General features: G+C 39.1%; 2 protein-coding genes across 23 annotated transcripts in view; one reads left to right on the top strand and one right to left on the bottom strand.

Annotated features, from left to right (window-relative positions):
- Positions 1-24,591, bottom strand: part of Magi2 (membrane associated guanylate kinase, WW and PDZ domain containing 2) — a 1,483,910-nt gene that overhangs the window by 894,823 nt on the left and 564,496 nt on the right. The window lies entirely within an intron of this gene.
- On the top strand, positions 18,301-19,145 carry Tmsb10l4 (thymosin beta 10 like 4). The gene has a single exon (XM_063286813.1). It carries the CDS (start codon positions 18,323-18,325, stop codon positions 18,455-18,457), a length of 135 nt encoding a protein of 44 aa, XP_063142883.1. The 5' UTR covers positions 18,301-18,322; the 3' UTR covers positions 18,458-19,145.

Genomic DNA, 24,591 nt, shown 5'->3' on the forward strand with positions numbered 1-24,591 from the left:
AGAAGAAATCTATAGAAGAACATACTTAGATGTTTCAAATCAATAGCTTACTAATATCCTTCAAAAAGAATCCTTTCATAATTTTGGGTCTCCTAAATATTAGACCTATCACAGGAGGAAGCAGTCTTCATAAAAGTGAGAGATGGGTCATATTCACCAGACAACACGGGGCAGTCAGGAATTTTGTTATTGGATCTTAGTCATAGGTATATATTAATGTTTATTTAGATGTTAATACAGGTCTCAGGGTCATTGTTGGCCATACCTGATGCTTCTCTTATTTGATGAACTTAGGTGGGAAAGATGCACTCAGGCAATGTCTGTGACTTTCAGAGAGCAGTTTTCTCTCTGCCAGGCAGTCTTTCCTAGCTATTGATAAATTATTGAGTTTAAAAGACTGCATGTATTTCAGGCTATTCTGTATTCTCTGTGGAGTATAGGCACAATACTCCTCATAAATCTTATGATAGAAGATAATATATATATATATATATATATATATATATATATATATATATATATCAAGGTATGATACAAGAAGTGAATTACTAAGCCTAAGGATGTGGAATTCAGGTAAACACTGGCTAGGCAAAGGGGAAATGTACAAATGCATATTGATGGAGCAGGGAAAAAAGTGACATTTGCAAATCATTTTATATTAAGCAAATGAAAAATATCATTGTATCCTACAAAATGTCCCCAAATAGTAGTCAAAAGTTAAGCAAGTTAGTATAAAATATCTCATAATTTGATACACATATAAACCCTATTTATATTCATATTACATCATTCAATATCTGTATTTCATTGAGATTCTCAAATGCATTTTTCCATTTTTGTAGAGGAATTTTAATCCAGCAACATGGCTACTCTGGCAAAGGATTACATCCAAAGACTTAGGTCCATCTTATCTGGCTGGAATGTAGACACGCACACACCTTTAATTCCTCTGAATGGAATATAAATATACCCTTAGTACAGTCCTTTAACACCAAACACTGTAGGTAAATTTAGTTTATAGAAGAAAGCAGCCATGCTTGAAAGTGATGTCTAATTGAGGAGCAGAGAAAGTGATGAATAAGAGTAAGATTTGACAGAATGAGTCAGAGATACAACACACCCAACTCACCACAGAGAAAATCACAGGAAAGAGAAGCAATATAAGAAAGAAGCACAGTGTGTGTGTGAGAGAGAAGGTCAGTTGGGAGTCAGTGTAGTGAGTGCAGTGGAGTTGAGCTTGTTGTGAGGTCATGCATGTCAGTGCAGATCAACAGAGGCACTTGAAGTCAGAGAATAAGGAGACAGAAGATTAGGACAAATTGACACAGTTAGTTTGAGGCCAAGTAAAGGAATCTGGTGAGAAGCTAAGAGAAGCCACATTGAGTCAGTCAGCTAGGGGAGGAATTTGAGCCAGAACAACTGAGTTGAACCGGCCAGCCAGAGTTCAGAGAGAATTAGAAACGGTGAACATATTCCGCAGTAGCCCTCCAAGACAATTACATCTGGAGAATAAAAGTGGCAATTACAATTTGTTAAATTTTAAATTCCTTTGGAATTTCTTAATTCTCAAGAGAATGAACCTTTCAAAAAACTCACCTGAGAATGATTCTATTCCCAGAGGCAGGAACTTTTCAGTGAACAATATTAGTGCAAAGCATAATTCTTTTCCATCAATGTCAATTATCATTTCACCTTGACCTAATGAATTCATGGATCATGGAGGAAAACTTGCAACCAACCATTTTACTATTCGATCATAATCTTTAACTGCATTCTGAGTATTTGTTCTTATTACCCAAGAGAAGTGTAGTCCTTACTCCACATCCAGGAAACTTCCCTTTGCAATGGCTCCAGACTACTATAGAAAACCATAAGCAATTCTTCCGGTAGATACATCTACCAAGCACTTTCATGCCTACTGACCAGGGACATTGCAGAAGGAGGGGCAGAAAGATTATAAAGTCCAGAGGGTCAGGTAGATTTCTGTAGTTTGTGTCTCCTAATAATGCCAGAAACAGTACCCATCAACTCTCACTAACATGACTGTCCAGACATGAGAAGAACAAGGACAATACCAGTAGACATGCCAAAGTTGATTGGTAAAAACACAAGAGGCTTCAACTCTACACAAAGAACTACAGGCAACTAAGGAATGCTGAGAGCAGAGGAAAATGTCTTCCAGAGACAAGCACGATTATTGGCTATCCAATACCTGATGGTCAGCCCTGAAAACACACATCCACGTGACACCATATAAACAGAGCCAATTTAGGAATGCATGCATGCAGCAGCAATCATGGGAAAGCACGAGTGCCTACTCTTGCATGCTTTGCCACTGATGGAGTTAGCCTCATTCATCTGGCTAGGGTCCATTCTTCTGTTTTCTCTACTTTACTGTCAGTTTTTCTTTGTCACACTGACTTTCTAAGGCATGTGCTATGTGCAACCCATTCCTAAAGGTAACGTATCTATAACAGGAGTTTGCTTATATATAGATTTGCCTTATATTCCTAAACCATTTCTCCATGATGTTTTACTTGATTCTCTGTCTCTGTCTCTGTCTCTCTGTCTCTGTCTCTGTCTCTCTGTCTCTCTCTGTGTGTGTGTGCATGTGTGACATTTTGTGTTTCTACTCATATGATGTCTATATATGAATAACTCTGTAGTGTCAGAAGATAATGTTGAATCTCCTAGAGTTACAGAGATGGTTGTAAGCTCCTTAATGTAGGTTCTGGGAATCAAACTTGGGTCTTCTCCAAGAGTAGCACGTACTCTTAACAGCTATCATTCAAGATCCCTGATTTACTTAATTACTTAAACATTTATGAAGGTTACTACAGATGTTGGAACTTCTTTTAATGGGTTCTAGTTAATTTCTTTATATTTAATTTGGTGGTCAAATTGTCCTAGATTTTGACCTTGAAAGTACTCTGTAGGGAATCTTTTACATATCCACCACGGTGGCATTTCTTTCCTGCTACTTTTTGTAACTACAAGATGATACCACCTTACCTTTAATGTTATTAAAGCACAGTATGCCCGTTAAATTAGAGAATTTGTTTCGCATGCTGATTTAAGAGGATGTAGAGCAGTGGGAACACTCCACCATTGCTGATGAGAGTGGAAGCTTATACAATCATGTTGGAAATCACTTTGGCAGTTTCTCAGAGAATTGGGAATAATTCTACCTCAAGACCCAGCTATACCACTCCTAGGAGTGTACCCAAAGGATCTCCACTATACCCCAAGGATAGTTGCTCAACTATGTTCACAGCAACTTTAATTGTGATAGCCAGAAAATGGCAATAACCTAGATGTCCCTCAACTGCAGAAAATATCATTTCCACAATAGCATACTACTCATGAAATTTGAAGGCAAATGGATTGAACTAGAAACTATTATCCTGAGTGAGGTAACCCAGCCAGACCCAGAAAGACACCCATGGTATCTTTACTTATAAGTGGATATTAATCAGAAAGTACAAGGTAACCATGCTATAATTTACAGACCCCAAAAAACTAGATAACAAGGAGGGCCCAGAGGGAAATAAAACAGGCATCAGAGGTAGATGGAAGGAAGGAACTGTGTGGAAGAGGGCTTGGGAAAGCAAAAAGTATGTTCAAGTGTGTGTGGGTGGGGAGGACTGGGAGAGAGAACAGCAGTGAATGGGCTGACATCTCTGGGACAAGCTGGTGACTGGGATAGGGAAGGTGCCAGGGAGTTTATGGGGGTAACCCCAGCTGAGGCTCCCAGCAGCAGAAGATATGAAGCCTGAAGTGACCATCTTTATAGCCAAGTGGGACTTCCAGTGGGAAGGGGGGCACCAACCCACCCACAAATCCTTTGACCAAAAGCTCGCCCCACCTATTAGATGTACTGGTATAAAGATGTAACAGAGACTGAGGGGAATGTTCAGCCAATGACTGCCCAACTTGAGACCCATCCCATGGGGGAGGGCTGCTCCCTGACACTTTTAACGATACCTGCTATGCTTGCAGATAGGAGCCTAGCATAACTGTCTCCAGAGAGGGTTCATCCAGCAGCTGATGGAAACACATGCAGAGGTTCATAGTCAAACTTTAGGTGAAGTTCAGAGAGTCTTGTCGAAGAGTAGGGGGAAGGGTTGCAGAAGCCATAGGGGTCAAGGACACCACAAGAAGAGCTATAGAGTCAAAAAACCTGGGCCCATGGGGGCTCACAGATACTGAATCACTAACCAATGAGCATGCATGGGCTGGACACAAGCCCCCTATACATATGTAGCATATGTGCAGCTGGGTCCGCATGTGGGTTCTCTAACAATTGAAATGGGTGTTGTCTCTGACTCTGTTCCTCTTGTCTTTGGATTCTCTTCCTCTACCTGGCCTGCCTTGTGCGGCTTCAGTGGGAGAGGATGCGCTCAGTCCTGCTGCAACTTGATGCACCAGAGTGGTTTGGTGCCCATAGGGTGGGGAGGTAGTGATGGGGGAAAGGGTGTATGATGGTGAGACTGGGTAGAGTGGAGGTAGGGGGCTGTGAGGGGGATGTAAAGTGAATAAATGAATACATACGTACATACATACATACACACATACATACATGTATGAAATGAATAAAAGAAAAGATTTCCCAAATTCAGGAGAAGTGATGCATCTTCTTTGATATTCCAAGGTGACATGAAGTGATGAGATTTCTGTTGCTTTATGTATTCTTATGAAATACTGCACTTACCTGTTCCACATGTGCCTTAATGGGATACTTGATGAGTACTGACACACGATTGGCATACTTCATGTATGTTCATGTGGACTCTTGGGAGAAACTCTTACATGTCTAGAGTCTGCACCAACTAAACAACCTTTCAAGGGAAGCTGATGAGGGTGGTGGAGAGGGGGAAGAGGGGTCTGTTCTGATGACACCAATGCTCTTATTCTCATAGGGACTTCTCTCACAGTGGACTGGGACTCAATTGTGAGGGGAAAAGAAGAATTTTAAAAAAGTGATGTTTTTAATTTTTCTTTGAGAATCCCACACAGTGTATTCTGATCTTATTCATTTCCACACCCTTAATTTCCCACTTGGGAGGAAGATGTAGGCAAACTCTGGGAGTTCAAAGTCAGCCTGGTCTACATAGTGAGTTCTAGGACAGCCTGGATTACATAGAGGGACCCTGTCTCAAAAAACAAAGAGGAATAAAAAGACTTTAGTCATTTTTCAATGAGAAGTCTTCCACTCTTACTTTGCCTGGTCCTGGTAAGTTTTGTACTGGGCTTACCCAACTAAATTACAAGTGTGTTTGAGCATGGGGTATTTTAGATAACTTGGTTACAACATCATTGAGGTCCATTAATTAGAATCTGTATCTCAAGAGTCAAGTTTACGTCTAGGTGGAGATCTGCATTCCAACTGGTCTGGTCAGTAACTTGTCCAAGAGACCACCAATGGAGAAGGCTGATTCACCTTAATCTATGCTAAAGAACTAAGAGAAATAATTATCCCTTTAATGAAATTTTGTACTTTCCTTGTTAGGAAAGCTGCTCCTTGGTTTAATTTCTCATGCAGTTGGAGTCATGTGGCCAATAAGTTAAACCAGCCCATCTTTTTTGTTGTTGTTGTTTTAGAACTACTAAAAAACCATACCTTTTTAAATTTTCTTCTATTTCTTTTATCTAATTTTGGATTCTCACCAAAGACTGGCATGCCTTCCTGGACACTCTGACCTTCCCCATTCTCTTTCTAGAAATTATGCCCCTGACCCTCCCACCTGGGGCTCTTTACAAGTGGCACTTTCCCCTCTCCTTTTCTTTTCTATCTCCCTCCTCATCCAGGCAGGCGCAGAGATTCTCAGCTTGTCAGTCCTGTGGCATACATTTATGCATACAGTAACACTTATTGGAAAAGGAGGAGTCCATTAATTTGAAATTTTGCATGATGACAATTCATTTACACTAATAAACCATGAAAAAACACCTCTATAATTTTATGTCACCCTTTCAAATTAATTAACCCTATTGAACATAGAAATAATGACACATGAAGATAGTTCAAAGAGTTTTGATGTAAAGGGTAATGCTTCAGAGCTGCTGTGCCCTCAAAACTTAATTGAGACAGCAAAAAGTTTTGGACCCAGGATCCATAACTGATGAGTTCCAAGCATCTGTTACTTTTAGAAGGTGGTGAAATCCTTAGAACAGAGGCAGAAGGAACACCCATTCAGAGCCTGCCCCACATGTGGCCCATACATATACACCCACCAAACTAGATAAGATGGATGAAGCAAAGAAGTGCAGGCCGACAGGAACCGGGTATAGATCTCTCCTGAGAGACACAGCCAGAATAAATACAGAGGCGAATGCCAGCAGCAAACCACTGAACTGAGAACGGGACCCCCGTTCAAGGAATCAGAGAAAGGACTGGAAGAGCTTGAAAGGGCTTGAGACCCCATATGAACAACAATGCCAAGCAACCAGAGCTTCCAGGGACTAAGCCACTACCCAAAGACTATACATGGACTGACCCTGGGCTCCAACCTCATAGGTAGCAATGAATAGACTAGTAAGAGCACCAGTGGAAGGGGAAGCCCTGGGTCCTGCCAATACTGAACCCTCAATGAATGTGATTGTTGGGGGGGAGGGTGGTAATGGGGGGAGGATGGGGAGTGAACACCCATAGAGAAGGGGAGGAGGAGGGGCTAGGGGGATGTTGGCCTGGAAACTGGGAAGGGGAATAACAATCGAAATGTAAATAAGAAATACTCAAGTTAATAAAGATAAAAAAACATTATAACTCAAAAAAAAAAAAAGAAGGTGGTGAAATAAGTGTGTTTACTCTTCTGCATTAAGTACACCGACAAGGTACCATGTACATAAATGAACTTTACCACAGCATGTTTTAAAACCAGCCACCTTGCTTCTGTAGTTGTAGAAGAAAACAAAATGAAATTATTTTCTGCTGCACATCAAACACCACTCTAGGTGCAGAGTCCTGTTCTAAGCCCAGCAAGTAAAACCTTGACCACACGGCATTCGGCTCATTGGCATCGTAGCTAAAGTAGAGAATGCTGTCTGCTGATCCTGTACCAAATGATTTGACACAAGCTGATTGATTCTATTTAAGAGTAACAAACCAATTGCCTGAAGGAGGACAGGAAAAAATTACAATTGCTGGAAATCTCCTAAGACAGTTTCTCTGTGAGGTGACTGGGAAGGAGCAGCAGTCCTTGTATTTGCATCAAGGAAGCGCCCATAGCGATTCTCCCTCACACCCTTGCAACATACCCTGTAGTCTCAGAGTTGACTCCACCTTAGAATGTGAACAAGCTGATTTACGTATGAATGCAAACAGCTGACTAAGTAATTAGGCAGGTGAGACTCCAACTTGTGAGATGAAGATTTTAAAGCCTAGCAAGTAGGGATCCCAAAGAATTTGAAGATAAATAGACTTTGTATTCAATTTTCCTTCGACCTGGGCTACATTAAGGAGAAATTAATTGGTTCCTGACAAGCTTAATGAGACTTTATTAACTGCAGAGTTAGGAAGAAAAATCTGTTGACTTTCAAGAATAAGTATTTTCTTTTCTTTTGAGTCAGTGGGACTGATGGAGTCATGATGAACTGTGAAACACCCACACGATTCCGAGTCTGCGTCTCATAAACTCCTAGGAGAATATATGCGTCTATGATGCGTACTTCCACTCTTTATTTGCCTGTTGGAGTGGGAAGATATTGTTACAGGCTGTACAGGGGAGGAGAAGAAGCAATGGCCGGGTACCTCTGGCCTGCTTTCTACTAAAAACTTTCTATGTGGCTTGTGACTTCTAAAGTTTCTCACTAGCTCTTTGTTAAGTTTCTTCTTCTCTCTGTTTTCACTTTCTCATTTGGAAAATGATGAAGATTAACCCTAAATTCCCTTCAAACTCTTAATTATGTGTTTCTAATGCTAAATCACATGGTAACTTTTGTATCTTAATGACCCAACCAGTAATCACCGTCTTATATCTGCCTAAAATAAAGTCTCATTTCAGTTAATGTCAGCCACTTTTACTAAATGCACACATAGTCCTAAAAATCCTCGTTCATAAATGTGGATCATTCTCATAATGGTGACTTGGCAAACGGCTTTAAGTCCATCTTAGAATTTTCCAGAAATAAAATCTGCAAACAAGCCTATGTCCTTCTTTAAGACAGTTCACATTATATAAAACCGTTTTCTTTTCAGGCTGCACTTTAAACTTGAACATTCATTTACATGTCTTGACTCCATTGTGAGGGAGAGTGATGTCTGTAGCCCCTGAATGAACCCGAGAACCACAATATGTCAGGCACCACCATCTAGCACAGACAGACAAGTGGTTTATTCCCGGGAACCGAAAGGGAGCTGTCCTTTAATTTTATTGGGATAATTGTAACCAAGGGTCACATGGGTGTATTATAGTTCTACCAAGGAAACTGGGGTTAAGAATTTACCAAATATATCAGACCAAGAACATGGTGTAACTCCCTCCCCTGGATCCTATAAAGTGATAGACACCATATACTGCACTGGCTGGTCCAAATCTATCACTGAATGTGTGTGTGTGTGTGTGTGTGTGTGTGTGTGTGTGTGTGTGTGAGAGAGAGAGAGAGAGAGAGAGAGAGAGAGAGAGGACTGACAGGCAGACTGTCCACAGAGCTTCAGTTCCACTCACTCTATAGCTGTGATACAGCCACACAACAGCTTGCCTGTCTACCTGTTCATGCAGTTGGACTTGGACTCAAGCCTGCCTTTTCTGCTCGGGTCTTCTCCTTTGGTGTTTTAACTTGCAGCTGGAGTCTATAGCTTTGCTCTCAAACCCTGACTCAAGAAGCTACAGCAGTAGCTCCCAGCACTGGCCTGGTTCTTTATCTCATCGACACAGACGCTCACCCAACTTCTCAAACCTTTAAACACTGCTGCAACCTCTTTTATGTGTATTCCTTCTACAGATCATATATGTGCATAGAGATATACAGATGTATTTACTGGGTGTTATCCAGGTGGAAGCTAATATTAAATAATTAAGATTGGAATAAAAGATTTACCTTGGGCAGATAACTGTAGTAGGTGGTATTATCTTGCAAATTGCTGCTGCTGAAAATATCAAACCTTGTGAATATATTATTATTTAATACATTCTGACCCTGTGATACAATGTATTTATGTATGCTTCCTGAATAGTGGGCCCACAGCAATGGCCAAGGGGCATTAATAAAAAAAAGAAAATAAAAGAGAAAAGCATAATTCTTGCTTCTCAAAATGTGTCTTGGTTCAGCAGCTTTTAGTTCACCAAAGATCTTTTAAGGAATAAAATTTCTAAGCTAACTCTGACATATTGAATCAGAAATTCTAGTGGTGCAGCCCAGCAGCGACTGTTAATAAGTTTCCTGATGGTTGTGATGATGCTATGGTTGAATTTCGCTTCAGTTTCACATTTACTTTTAATCTCTTTGGAGAAAGGACGTGTCCCTAAGAGGTGGTTTCTATCCCTGAACAGAGATTAGCCAACTTTTTCTCTGTGTCAGACTTTTGATTGGTGACAATGTTCCTAAGATGAACAACTTCTCAAACCAAAGCACAGGCAGGATTTGTTTTGGCTTACAGGTACAGAGGTTTTGGTTTATCATGGAAGGGAGGAACAAAGGAGCTTCCTCAGGATAAGCAGGAAACAGGAGAAAGAAATTAATGGAAAGTACTGGCTAGCTTTCTCTTTTCTCTGTTTACCTTAAGGCCCTCGACTGTGGGACGGGATGACTAGCAGTCAGTGAAGAACTTTCCTCCTTGTGGGTTGTTGTCTATATGTAGGTGACAAGATAAGGCTTGTGATTGGGCAGCGGAAAAGGAAGGCGGGCTGGGGATTTTAGAGATGGGACAGAGACACGGAGAAATAGAGGAAGGAAGGAAGATGGAGGAAGAAAAACACAATCCAGATTCCACGTGACGTTAGCCACAGGAAGCTATGAATGGCTTATAAGGGATGGATTATTACAGGACAATTTGTTTTATCTAGGTGGGCAGTTTATATCAATATCAATTGTCTCTGAGTTCATTGTGTGTACGTTTTGTGGGGTGATAATTTACTGATATAAATCTGATTGATAAATTATAAACCTCTAGAGTCTTGATTTTACCGGGTTACAGCGATTTGTGACTGCTAACCACAGAGGGCAGATGGCTGGCGATGTGAGCAGAATCTGCACAAGAGAACTGCTGTATAGGCAGTCACAAAATGGGGCTAGCCATGGACGTGAAGGGACTGCGGGTGCGGGGGTCAGAGAGTAGCCGGCGCTAGCGTGGGATGGTGTCATTTTTATTATTTCATGCAACATCTCCTTAATTAATTCTCTGAGACTGTCTTGAAAATACCCACAGGTGTATATAGTAACCTCTCTGACATCTTCCTTCAACCTTATCAAGTTAATATTCAAGATTAAAGGTCACAGCTGATGTATGCCTTTGTTCAAATATTTCTCCTCTATCTTCCCATGTTTTTTCTTTTGTTTTGAAATCCCTGTCTTTTCAGTTTAACTTTCCAGAAATCTTAACAATGCTAGAGCATGTTAGGACAGCTAGGTCACTTTTTCAGATGATTTTTTTTGTTCTTACGTTCTAGGTAGCTGATTCAAGTACTTATAATGATGTTAAAAGGTCAAACAAATAGCATATGCAAGAACTGTGATTAGAAATCGCCATCGAGATGCACTGATTTTCACTCAAATGGGCATCCGACAAGAAGAGAAACAAACAACACCAGGTGGTTATTGGCACCTTTCATGCTTATAGCATAGAAAAAAAATAGGTCTAAGTTAGAAAAGATATTAGTATTTTCTAAATCAAAATTAATCAGAGATTTATTTCTACTCAATATCTCTCTATTTGTAAAACATGTCAAAATTCATAAAGATGATTGATGGTAATATAATTCGTAAAAATCCAACTCATTCAGAGGTCATCATACAAATGGATGTGGATTTTCACATCTTCAAGGAAGCAGTTTAAAATGAAGATCAAAAAGTGATTTATAAAAGATTGTAGCCACATTAATATCAGAAGTAATAAAAAGTAAAACACAAGCAAATTTAACGACATGTTTTAGAAATGTTCATACCTAAAATGTTCAAAATAAGAGGTAGTAGAAAGAAAACATTCCGGATAAAGGTCACACATTTGACCTTTTCCTTCTGCATTACTGTTCAAATCAAGTTACCCTTCACTACGTACGACATTACTGAACAATTCTTAACCCAATATGAAGTCCTCAAAACTTCAAAGGAGAATGAAAGCAGAGCTCATCATATACCTAAAGAATTCCCAGAAACCTTTTGTTAATTGGTTTTTTTATTTTATGAAATTGCTCTTTTGTGCTGGAATGAAACACCCAGTGACCAGAGATGCTTTGTAATGTATCCATGCAAACCTTAGTAGTGTTTGCACTTAGTGCATAAGACAAGGATGATATGCTTCGACCCCAAGGCCCAAATCTCTGGATTCTCTTGATAGCTTCTCAGTTTTAGAAATGCATCTAACTCAGATTAAAGGGAGACAATGTCTCCAAGGTCACTCTTACACTAAGGATTCTCAAGGTTGAGAGAATACGATAGCTTGATTGACTTACTTCATCGGGGAGAATGGTAGCATAAAAATCTTGATGTCCCTGAGCTAAAAATTTGTAGCTGGAACGACCAATTTAATTTGTCTATTTTACAACAAGAACGACCGATATAAGCATCTTAACAGACTTATACATAATTTCTAGTTACTAGGGTACATTGTTTACTTGGGATTTTAAAGACTACAGCAAATTCTTACATATTAAAAAGTGTTTTAAAGAACAGAGGGCACTTCTTTTCCAACCCAGATAGACTTCAATAAAAACTTCAAAATGAAGTGCACAGTAGTGTTACCTGTAGACTCATACAATAAATCCAGTTCATTTGGAAGCTTATTCTTATTGAGCAAGGACTTAAGAAGAATGGTGATCATTTCCGGAACAGCAACATAACATCCATTATTTTTCAGAATCCGTTCTGTTTTCTACACAAACACATTTCTAGTAACTGGAATCCAGTCTCTTCCCATTCTCATGTCCTACCTAGACTTTACAGCAATTGTCTGGTCTTCCAAACATGTCAGAGAGGCACTTACCACCTGTGGAAGATATGCCCTGAGATTAACATCAACCACTGTAGTCAGTTGAACAGTGTGAGATTAAGCTTTGTCTTGTCCTAAACTACTATGTATTGTGCAAATCAGTGGGTTTTCAGACTGTGCTATGCCCCAGACTCTGTTTGCATGCAACTTTTGTCTTTAGCTTGAGGACAGAAAATGTTAGCGCTCTTGGTGGACACGTAAATCATACCATTTCCCTGGCATCACCCATGTGTCACAGGCTCATGAGTGACTTATATGTTGGAAGTACAAAATATGCCTCTGCACAGTGATTAGGGTGAAGAGTGACTGTAGGGACATATAGGTATATCAAATTACTGTCATGGAAACTAAGTAAGGAACTATTGATCACTTGAGAGCAAGAAAAGGGTATAAGTTCTTCACATGGACTCTGTAAAATGATGGGCATTTAACGCTTTGATGACAACTTACCCACACCAATTTATCACTAGATATCTATGCTATCAAGAAATAACAAACACAGAACTCTTGACTGTTCCTGGAACTTCAACTTAGCTTTGATTCAGCCTACTCATTTACCTCCTGCCCAGTCTTCCTGCTTCTGTGCCTTGGTAGAACTGCTGTTTCCTGCTCTAATGTCTTTACAGCTGACTATATCATCGCCTCCAAAACTGCTTCTTCATGTGGTCTGATTTCTACAATTTCTTTCAGCTTCTATGTTCATCATATTAATACAGACTCAAGAAATTCCTTCTCAGTGAGAAAACTTTACCTTCATAAGTTAGGTATTTTATTTCATGATCAGTGTATACACATATTTAGCTGTTCTATTGTTTTTCCTTTTTAACCAGAGTACAATGATGCTTACTTTGATGTGTTTAAGGTACACTCACTTCCGTCTTGAGGTCATTTCTACCAATAGTGATAACCAGTAGAACAGATAACCAAGAGTAACTAAAAAGATGGTTTTGCTTCCATACCGCTCTCTAAGTTAGAAGCAACCTACAACATCAGTCAAAGAAACACCTCTCATAAAAAGCAGTTGGGTTTATAGCGGAAGACGGAGCCTCATGCAAATCAAAATAAAGCAATGTCAAAATATTCATAAAGAACCTCTGTGCATTTAAACTGAAGTGCCATTCTTTAGATTAGGGTCAACTTAAATGTATCTATTTAAATGTGCTTTACACTGCAAGGAAGAAAAATCACCTTTTCTAATTCATTTATGGAGAAGCCTCTCTGCTTTGTTTCTTAGATTGCAGGGTCAGCAGTTCATTTGTCCCCTGGGTCATCTCTGCCTATCAGACTTGCTTCTTCCTACCCTGATGAGCTAACTCCCACAGGGGTCAGAAACCACTGGTCCTTGAAATTTTGCCTCCTTCACTTGGATCCACAAAGTGAGTCAGATGTTTTAGCCTCCTGAAGTCAGTATAAGATGCCTTTAAGCACCACCCATTCGACTATAGGACATTTTGAGAGCTAGAAAATAGATCCATTTTAAAAACGATTTCCATTTTATTATATAATGATCCAAATGGCATTAAAAAACAAAACAGAATATAGACAAGCTCAGGATTCACACACACAGAACTGCACTTGCCTATCATTTACACCCAAGGATATTTATGTCTTGTGTGGAGGAAATATTCATAAAGATGTGTGACTACAGTGATGTTGCATTAACAACTTCAGTCATTTGCAGTTAGAGCATTTATACCACAGATATTGGAAAGCACCATTAAAGAGAATGTCTTCTGGAAAGCAAGTTCTCCAGGCAACCTCTGGCTTCTAAGGCATCTAAAAGGAAAGCCTACCTACCAAAAGATTTCCCATCAAAGCACAAACTAAAACACTCCATGGTAACAGGCAAGTTTAGGTTTCAAATATTTTTGTGTGTGCGGTTAAAATTGGGATAAAATTAACACTAGAAAAGAGAAAGGTATAAATACCACCAAGACTGATGGATGTCAAGCAGAAGAGTCACAAGGGACGTGAGAGAAAGTAGTTTGGGTTGATCATATGCAGCTAAAATACTAAAGAAATGAATTCTTCTCTTATTGGTCATCAGACAAAAGTAAGTTTGCTAGTTAGGAATGATGGAAAACTCAGCAGTGGTGGCTCACTCCTTTAATCCCAGCACTTAGAGGGCAGGGGCAGGCAGATCTCTGAGTTCGAAGCCAGACTGGTCTACAGAGTGAATGCCAAGACAGACCAGGGTTACACAGAGAAAACCCCATCTTGAAAAAAAAAAGCAACGAAACACTAATAAACAAACAAGCATTCATTGAGCTAAGTCTATAGGACTTAGTATCCTAATTGATAAAAATTATATAAATGAAATTTTTAGGTATTTTAAATACTTCTAGGCATATAAAGCCAAGGTTCTAAGCCCTGGTTGAATAAGAGAGTCAACAGGGAAATTTGAAAAACACAACGGGTCACAATCATAGGTCTTAACATAATTGATCTGAAGAAACACTAGTTATTATCTTTGAAACAATCTCTCTCTGTTCTCTGTCTCTCTGTCTCTCTCCCTCTCTTTCTCTCTCTCTTTTTGTGATGTAGCTGTATACAGTCCATCTCACCCATCACGTCAATATCTTTCCCTTCCTTTCACTACTTTTTGAAATGCCAGTTTCAGCACCATCATAACCCAGTCTACTGATCTACAATTATACCCTGACTCTATCACCTGGCATTCTTCATTTACTTGTTCCAGTTTTATTTGTCCGTTTCTTTTCCTACACAGAGGCTACAAGAGACAAAGAACCTCGGGACTCCACCTCACCGACATTGTAAACCTAGCATCAAGTGTAACACACAGATAGCAACTCCAGACCGGTTGAGTGTACCAGAACACAGCCCACAGACACCAACTGAACAGGGCTTTTGGGGGCCCATGGAGATTGAAATGGCAATCAGGGACTTGCATGGGTCTGCACTAGGTCCTCTGCATGTATGATATGATTGTTAGCTTGGTGTTCTTGGGGGACTCTGAAGAGTGGGAGTTGGGGTTTTTCTGATTCTTCCTCCTGCAATTGGGACCCTTTTCCTCCTACTGGGATGCCTTGTCCAGTCTTGATATGTTTTACCTAGTCTTAATGCATCTTGTTATGGTGTATTTAACTGATATCCCTGTGAGCCCTGATCTTTTCTGAAGGAAAATGGAGGAGGATCAAATCTGGAGGACAGGAGAGATAGAGGGGGAGGGACTTGGAAGAGTAGAGTGAGGGAAAATATGGCCAGGATGTATTGAGAAACAATAGAATACTTCACAGAAATATGATCATTTCCCGAGTTAAATTTTCAGTACATGTAAAATATTTTAAATCTACACTATTATTGTAGCATTTTACATTTACATAAATCAGAGCAAGTAATTATTCTTTGTAAAAAAATTTTTTTTCTTGTTTGTTAAAATAAATATGAAGTCTGGATGAGTGGAGTCCAAATCCCCTGAGACCCAGAAAATTCTAGAATCCTTTTGGTTCATTGATTAAAGCAGCAAGACCAATTAGTTTCACAACAGATGGCAAAACTAAAGCCAAGCAGCTATCTTGCTACTTCTGGCATCTGTCACAAGATGAATTAGGCAGGAATGTGCCCAGATCAGCTGCGATTCAGCAGCCAGCCAAGAAGCACACCTTAAACCCTGATTCTCCCAGTGTCTTTACTTTCATGAGCTCTGAAGGAGAACATCTGATAGTATCCATAGAAACAAAGGGTGGAATGACACCCGTTTTAACTCTAATCTGTTAGTTATCTCCAATGCAAGGCCATTGTCTAGGTTCGGTCAGAGTAACACCCTCATTTACCAGCTGTCTTTGAATAGCTTACCACTACTAAGTCAAATAATATTATAAAGTTCTGATTATAATCCATATCAAGGATACATGTGTCTGATACGATGCTTTCAAAGGAAAATGGAATGAACATCTCTTCTTCCCCAACACTGGCTATATCTGATGAGTGTAAGAATAGATACCCCTCAATATTGCTACAATACCATCATTATTAGGAAATAATAATAATAATAATAATAATAATAAAAATAATAATAAATAATAATGTTTCCTCCCTGGAAATGTGAGCTCTAGATCATCAGTTATAGATACTCACAGGAACACGTGGGTTGTTTGTGTCCAGTGATGGCAGAGATGGCTTCTATCTTTGGGACATCTCATTTGTCTTGGTGTCATGTAGACACAGCCAGACTCAAATGAAATATGAATTCATTGAGGTAAGAGGATTCACATTCACAGTACAGGAAATTAAACGATCATTTCTTGTCAAGCAAAAAGTAAGTTGTTTTAAGGAAAAAGGCTTCTTTTGACATTTAGTCAAATTTTATTCTTTCAGGAAACAGGCCATTCTTTGACAGAAAAATCTGTTACTGCCAGAGGACATGGATACCTCTGCTATATTTTGCTAGTTTTCTATTTTCTCAGCACAGAAGGAACAGATGGAAATAAAGCTGATCCAATGAAATAGTTTCTTTTACATTCCAGCAATAAGGAAAAACTAAAATTCAATGTAGTAGTCTAACCAAATTTACCACATATATAAGTAGGCATTTTGGAAACTTTATAGGAAGTGTAAAACCAAGAAAAATCATATGCATTATTAAAATAATATTTACCTTTTCATTTCCTTTTAGACAACTTTATAGTTGTTATTTGTGCTGTTCTCTAAATGCCCATAGTCTCTGAATATGAATGCAAAAAATGTTATATTATTTGTTTAAAAATGATGTTTAGGTTTCTGAGAGTTTCACAATCAGAATTAATAATACCAGAGCAAGGCCTAACCACACCATTTGTAAAAAGAAAGTATGCGTTCTTGGAGATTTCTGGATGGTAAAATAGTCATTTGGTGAGCATTTCATGGTCCTATTCAATCCTTACCATTATAGCCATAAGATTATAAAAGAAATCATTTTCATAGCAAAATTATTATCTTTTAGGACAAACCAATTTGTCACTGGTTAATATTTATTAGCTTAATTAAGCTGTGTAGGAATGCATCTGTTTCTAGTTAGCTATTAGACCATCTTCTATCACACTTAAAGATTCAAGGGCATGGCAGTTAAAAACGGCAGCCATTCAGATGAGCAGAGAATACCTCCCCCTCTAGCACCATTCAGCTCACTATGCCAAGGATGAGATGAGAAGCCAGCCTTACATACAGAAACCAATACAACCAATTATTGCGTGTGTGAAGTGGGTCAGCTTTCTTTTTCTTTAGAAGTATATGTCCTGTGACTAGAAGATATATTAAATAAGTGTATCAACGGTGCAATCTATCAACTGGCTTCTTGATGACCATTTTTTCTAGGCAAACAATGAAATAAACGTGGATTCAAGAAAAGCTAAATGTTCAAGAACAGAGGTGTTGTTGAGATAATATGAGGCGCATTGACACATATTAGAGACAGGATCCAGGGAATGTCTGTGTCTAAGACACAGCGTCCAAGGTTAACTCCTCCTTGGCGGAAGTGTTCACATTCCTACGATTGCTCCATCTGGAGAGAGAGGAAAGGAGAGGGAAAGCCCACAGCAGTCTCGTTAGGCTTCTGTTAGTGTATCTTTCCCAAATTTTATAAAAACCTATACATAGGCAAACATGTTTCTAGGACTTCTTTCTCAGGTTCCCAGAAAATGTGGGTCCATGAATCTTAAGCTCCATTACTGTCTTGGATCAACTGTCTTAATTAGTAGAATACACTAGCCATTTCTGTATTAACTCTTGGAAACCATAGAGGAAGAACAAATAAGATGTTACCGTGCATTTTTTCTCTTAGTTTTAGAAATCTCATGCCACACTTTTAAACATGCCCTTAACAGTAATTTCAACAACAAAAACAACAACAACAACAACAACAACAACAACAACAACAACAACAACACCAAAACTGTTATTGTCATCCACCTGCATAGTAACAATAAAGTCAAGATCTGTATAGAGGGGTGTGTGTGTGTGTGTGTGTGTGTGTGTGTGTGTGTGTGTGTGTGAAAGAGAGAGAGAGAGAGAGTAAAACAGAGACAGAGACATAGAGACAGAGACACAGAAACACACAGAGACACACACAGAGGCATAGGTACAGAGAAGAGAAAGAGAGACAGGCTCTCTTGTTGCAGCAATGGGAGTGGGAGTACCTGTAGCACGAGCTCGGAACGAGAATCAACGAGCTGTAAGAAAATGGCAGACGAGCCGGACATGGGGGAAATCGCCAGCTTCCATAAGGTCAAGCTGAAGAAATCAGAGACCCAGGAGAAGAACACCCTGCCGACCAAAGAAACCATGGAACAGGAAAAGAGGAGTGAAATCTCCTAAAAGCCTAGGAAGGTTTCCCCACCCCACCCCTTCATCTCCAAGACCCCTTCTTGATGTGGAGGAAGAGCCACCTGCAAGATGGACGCGAGCCACAAGCTGCACTGTGAACCCGGGCACTCCACGCCCATGCCACCGGCCCGTGGGTGTCTGAAGGGGACCCTTCCCCCCACCCCCCACTAATGGGACTGCCAAATTTCACCGGTTTGCCCTGGGATATTATAGATAGTTATTTGTATGATTGATGAAAATAAAACACACCTTGTGGGGGAAAAAAAAAGACAGACAGACACAGAAACACAGAGAGACAAACAGAGAAAAACAGAGATCAGCAGATAACCGAGATTCTTAAGGGTATGACAAAGTTATTGAGACTGGCTGATCAGAGAAACTAACTAGTCGCTTTTAAAAATAAAAGACAAAGTATTAGGAATTTGAAGATCTCCACCCGTCTGTTACTCAGTGCTACACAGTGCCGTCTCTACACTCATCTCTCACTCTCCATAAGCCGGAAGGCACTTGCTACAGGGAGAGGCGGTGGACATGAAAGAATCGGCTAAAAGAAATGATGACTGAATTAACATGGATTGAATCACCAGATTTCAAATACATTAAACGACGGCAAATCCTTGAAAGGTTTAAAATTTTGAAACCCTGAGAGCTGGCAGTAAATTTCCTGTGTCAACATCCACTTCCTGTGTCAATACCATTCCTGGTGTCACGTGAATAGCATCTCACGTGCTTCCTTTAGGGTATGTAATAGGTGGAACAGTTGACTGTAAAAAGTAGCAAAAGATTCATGAGATGATCAAATGTGCTCTGTGCTCTGCGATTCTTTGGCCCACGAGTAGCCATTACATGACTCTAAACACAGAAGGGCGAATTTTACACCTAAGAAAAATATTTTAGAGGCTCCAAAATATTAGAAGCTGTGATGAAGTAAGAAATTTTGAGATAAGGTAGGATGACAGAAATAAATTACACATAGTGTTCAACTCAAAGTTAATATAACATTTTTTTTAAAAAAAAATCTATGAAAAAAATCAATAATACCAGGGGATATGAAGCATGAGAAAAACATTTGCTTTTTACTCAGCGGAGGATACAATGAAGCCCAAGCCCTGTATAAAATTATATTTAAACGTTGACATGTTCCTCTATGGCGTGTAATTAACACTACATGCATATTCCACCAAGTGATAATAGAGCTGTAAAATGCTCATTGTTTACAAACATTTGAAGGGAAAGGGTAGCTTATAAGACAAACAGAAAGTGTTAAATTCTACAGCATAAAATATTGTTTTCCTCCGATGTTGGTACTGCTTCCGGTCTTCCTAGACTCCGTTCCCCCATCTATCTGCTATGTAGCATATCTTTCTTTCCTCCTTGTTCTCCTCCTCATCATCTTCATCCTCCTCCTTGCCCTCCTCATCCTCCCACTGCTCCTCCTCCTTCACTGTGGTCATTCTTCATGACCAGGACACTGATAGCATCCTAGGGTAATTCTATCCACATCTGTGCTTTTGTGTTTACCGTTCTTGAAGGAATAGAGGTTTCTTTTCTTCCCTTCTCCCTCCTCTCATCCCTCCCACCTTCCTTCCCTCCAACCCTGTCTCCCTTTCTTCTCCTTCCCTTTCTCTGAAGGACAGAAAGAGACTATCAGAGAAGCAAGTACTATAAAACCTTCTAAGCAAAGAGAGGGAAAGGTGCTTTAAGTGAACGTAATAACAGTTAGAGGCAGGAAATTTAAAAAATGATGCTATATGAAATTTTGGTGAGTTATAAGTACATTATAAGAGAAGCAGACAATAAAATTGGAATAAATGTTATATTTAGAGTCCTGTGAGCCAAGGCATAATACAGTAATTATTATAAATTGACAGAGTGTTCCATACACAATAATTAAGAGGAAAATTATATTCACTAGATTTGTTTTGCAAATACAGTACCCTAGACTATAAAATAGGACACATACCAGTTTTTTTTAGCAGTCTCTAGACCTGTCTCTGTTGTTGTAATTGTCAATAATTCTTAAAAAAAATTGTTGGAGAACACTGGGTACATTATTGATTATGCAGAAAAACTCAATTCTTTTCATTTAACTAAGAGTTAGGTTTCAGTCTTCTGATTTTGATATAAAATGACTGTACTAATACACCAAAATGAACAGATTATATATAAAGTGAGAAATTAAATATAACTAATACTTAGATTAAGAAAAGCCATTAAAAATAATTCACGTTTGTTTCCAGAAACCAAGTAAATGGAAAAAGAAAATAAGTAGCTACCCAAAGTACTAAGAATAACTATCAAATTCTAAGAACCAAATTCATCACCAAATTTTGTATGAAAATCAGCAATATACCAAATACTTCTATAAATCATAGATCAGTATATATCTATTAAAAACATTTTATTTAGGCCCAATGTTTTTCTAGAAAGCAATTGCTATAGGATGCTACACAAAATCCTCTATATATTGGCCCTTTTAATCTTGGCCTTTTACTCACCTATGGGTTAGTAAAACATTTGTAGCAGAGTGATTCTGTCCTAGGACTTCCTTACCTAAGATGCTGGTGAGCTTCTGTATTAGCTAACTTCCCAAGAGGAAGCTTTCCATTGTAATTGACATTACAAAGGATTGGTGCAGGTTGGGGCATAAAAAGACTCAATGTTAGGACACTGGTGTAGTTTTACACTAACTGCATTAGTGAACAGACTAACTGGGTCAAAGTGAGTACTAGTGGCCTGTATAAAAATGACCACGAATATAAGAATGGGCTTTGAATGGAGAGTGCCAATTCAAAACCCTCTCTGAGCACATGCGTCTCATACATGATTTTATGCCTGGTTGGGAGCCTTTTACCTCCTCTTGCTTTCCTTTTTAGCTCATTTAAATAATAAAACACGGATGTGCTTGCATTTTTCATCCTAAAGCTTCGTTGTCTCTGATCAGCTGAAAGACTGATTGCTAAGGGGCAGATGAACCAATTACACAGCATGTAAAAATAAGCTACTGTTTGCAATGCAAGATCAGGAAGCCTTTGGAGACCCCTAAAAATAATATCCCATCATAAATATGCCCATATTCATATACATGCACAGAGAGCCCCAGGAAACACAGTTTGGATTTTATGAGAGATTTAAAAATAGGTGCATGTGACAATCAAACCAAATCTTGACATCAATCAAGTGAAACTTCAACTGAATTCTTCGTTTTGAGTCCATTATGCCATTAAAAAAAATGGGGCCCTGAATTTGAGAGAGAGCAAGGAGGTACATGTGAGGAGTTAGAAATAAGAAAAGGAAGGGGGAATTAATGTAATTATATAGTAACATTAGAATATTATGAAAAAGAGGACACACAGGCAACACAATACTGATGGATGGGGAGGTTTGGAGGTGAGCAGAAGCTCTAGGATGTTGGGCCCAGTTAGACGTATGCTATCCAAGGGCTGCTCTACTGTGTGGCACTGATTATGGTCAGTTAACTTTCCCTGTCTCGAGATCACATTGAGTTGGAACATTGTTTTCTGCGTGCTTCATGCCATGTTGTTCAACATTTTTTTGGCCCAGAAACAATGGGACCAAATAAACATGAACTACAGCTCCTAAAACTGTGAGCCCAAACAACTATTTATATCTTCAAATAGTTCAGCTGAGACAGACTGTCACAGAGACTAAACGCTGACATATGTAAATGAGTTAGTAATCTCTGTTGTACTATAACAAATACTTGATATAATGAACTCATAAAGAAGAAAGGTTTATTTTGGTTATAGATTTGGAGGTTTTGGTACATGATCAGTTGATTCTATTACATCTGGCCTGAGGTAATGTCATGACAGGTAAATGGTAGGGACACTTATTTACCTCATAATAGGCAGGATGAGAAAGAGGCTGGAATAGGGTTCCACCACTTTCTTTAGAAACACATTTTCAACAACCTGAATTCTCGCACTGGCTCCATTTCTTTGTGTACTACTTCCTTTTAGTTGCATAACTCTGGTGAGCAAAGCTTTAGTCCACAGGTCTTTAGGGAACTTTTAAGTCACCAATTTTAGAAGATGCCATTGTGAGCCCTCAGGTGCTTTACAAATGGCTCTTTCTGTATGCACTGCTCCATGATTGCCTACAAATCACAATGTTGATCCAGTGAGCGAAGACTGAGGGATACAGCGAATTAGACCTTTCCACGCTGTAAACAACTTACTTTCAAGTTACTGGGAAAGCACAGCAAATATGTTTTACGTCATTTGTATACTTCCCCCAAACCATAAAAAATAATTCTGTGAAAACTTCTTTTCTGTCTTTCATGGCCTGAGGTGCTGAAAATTATTTTTGTATTTTCCTTCAGAGATTTAAGATCAATCAAACTGACTGCTGAAATTAAAGGGATTGGATACGGATTTCCTGAATTAATATTATTCTTCATTCGGGAAAAGTTATTGCTTCTTGGATTTTTTTTCCATACACAGAGAAATACGCTGTGTCAAACTGATAGACAGAGGAAAAAATACAGAGGTGTATTCTGACATGTCATATATGGCAACATTTTTTTCAACAATTATATTTAAAAGATAAATGGTATCTTCCATCATATTTTCTATCAACTTGATAATGGAAAAAAAAACAAACCAGTTTCATTTAAACTATAGCAGAACATCATTTTTTATGAGACAATTGTATTCTTGAGTACTCTCAGAATAACAAAAATAGAGGACATTTGTAAAATATTATTTCATATAAATACTGTTATTTGCAAACATAGGATTTCTTTCATCTTTGTGTGCTTGTTTGCTTTGGGACAAGTGTCACGCTGTAGCTCAGGCTGTCCTCGAACTCGTGGTGGTTCTGCTTTATCTTTCCAGGGCCGAGATTGTAGGTGTGAGTCACTAGAGACAGCTCCATATTTTTGCTTATGAACCACTCCATTTATCACTTAACTAGGAATGGACAAAATGCCCCAGAGAAATCTTTCCATGTTAACTCCAGCTCCGTGGCTCTTCCTATCAGGAGGTCACTCTTTGCTTCAACTATAGTAATCCGAGAAGACACAGCTCATGTTAGAAAGGCAGAGGAGGGTCTGGAGTGTGAATCTCCTATAGTGATTTGATCATAGTTGTTAAAGAAAGCAGGATCGTGAATGCTCCATCCACCAACGGCAAATACAATAACTGAAATTTATTTTTGCAAACATGCTGGCAATTTTACAGCAGCCGAGATGAATGCTAAGGAGAGTCTATTCACGCAGTACATTTCCTGAATTCGGTATTGCATTCCATACAGTGTAACTGCTGCTAGAGCTCTATTTTAACATTTTCTTGAAAAGATGCATATAAATAAAATTATCTTTTAAGTGCTCAAGGGAACCTTCATACACAAGGTAGGCGACTCTCTTTGCAAAATAAAAACTCAACTGGAGAACGTGTGTGTGTGTGTGTGTGTGTGTGTGTGTGTGTGTGTGTGTGTGTACACACAGACATATATATTGATAATTTCTCTAAATCTGTAATTATTTCAAAGGAAAAAAGAGTCCTTTTATCTTCAATTTAGCATGCCTTAAATCTGTCTTAGTTATTTTTCATAATTATTAATGCATTTATTTAATCTCAGACCTTCTGACATAGTATGATAGACACCTTATTGATTTACAGAGGTGAATGCCAGCAGCAAACCACTGAACTGAGAACAGGATCCCCGTTGAAGGAATCAGAGAAAGAGTTGAAAGAGCTGAAGGAGCTTGAGACCCCATTAGAACAACAATGCCAACCAACCAGAACTTCCAGGGACTAAGCCACTACCCAAAGACCCATGGACTGACCCTGGGCTCCAACTGCATAGGTAGCAATGAATAGCCTAGTAGGGACACCAGTGGAAGGGGAAGACCTTGGTCCTGCCAAGGCTGAACCCCCAGTGAATGTGATTGTTGGGGGGAGGGCGGTAATGGGGGGAGGATGGGGAGGGGAACACCCATATAGAACGGGAGGGGGAGGGGTTAGGGGGATGATGGCCTGGAAACTGGGAAAGGGAACAACATTTGAAATGTAAATAAGAAGTATCCAATTTAATAAAAAAGAAGAAAAAATAAAATATACAATGACCTAAAAAAAAAGATGGTTATTGCATTGTATGCT

The sequence above is a fragment of the Rattus norvegicus genome, chromosome 4, assembly GCF_036323735.1.
Source record: "Rattus norvegicus strain BN/NHsdMcwi chromosome 4, GRCr8, whole genome shotgun sequence".
Lineage (NCBI taxonomy): Eukaryota > Metazoa > Chordata > Mammalia > Rodentia > Muridae > Rattus > Rattus norvegicus.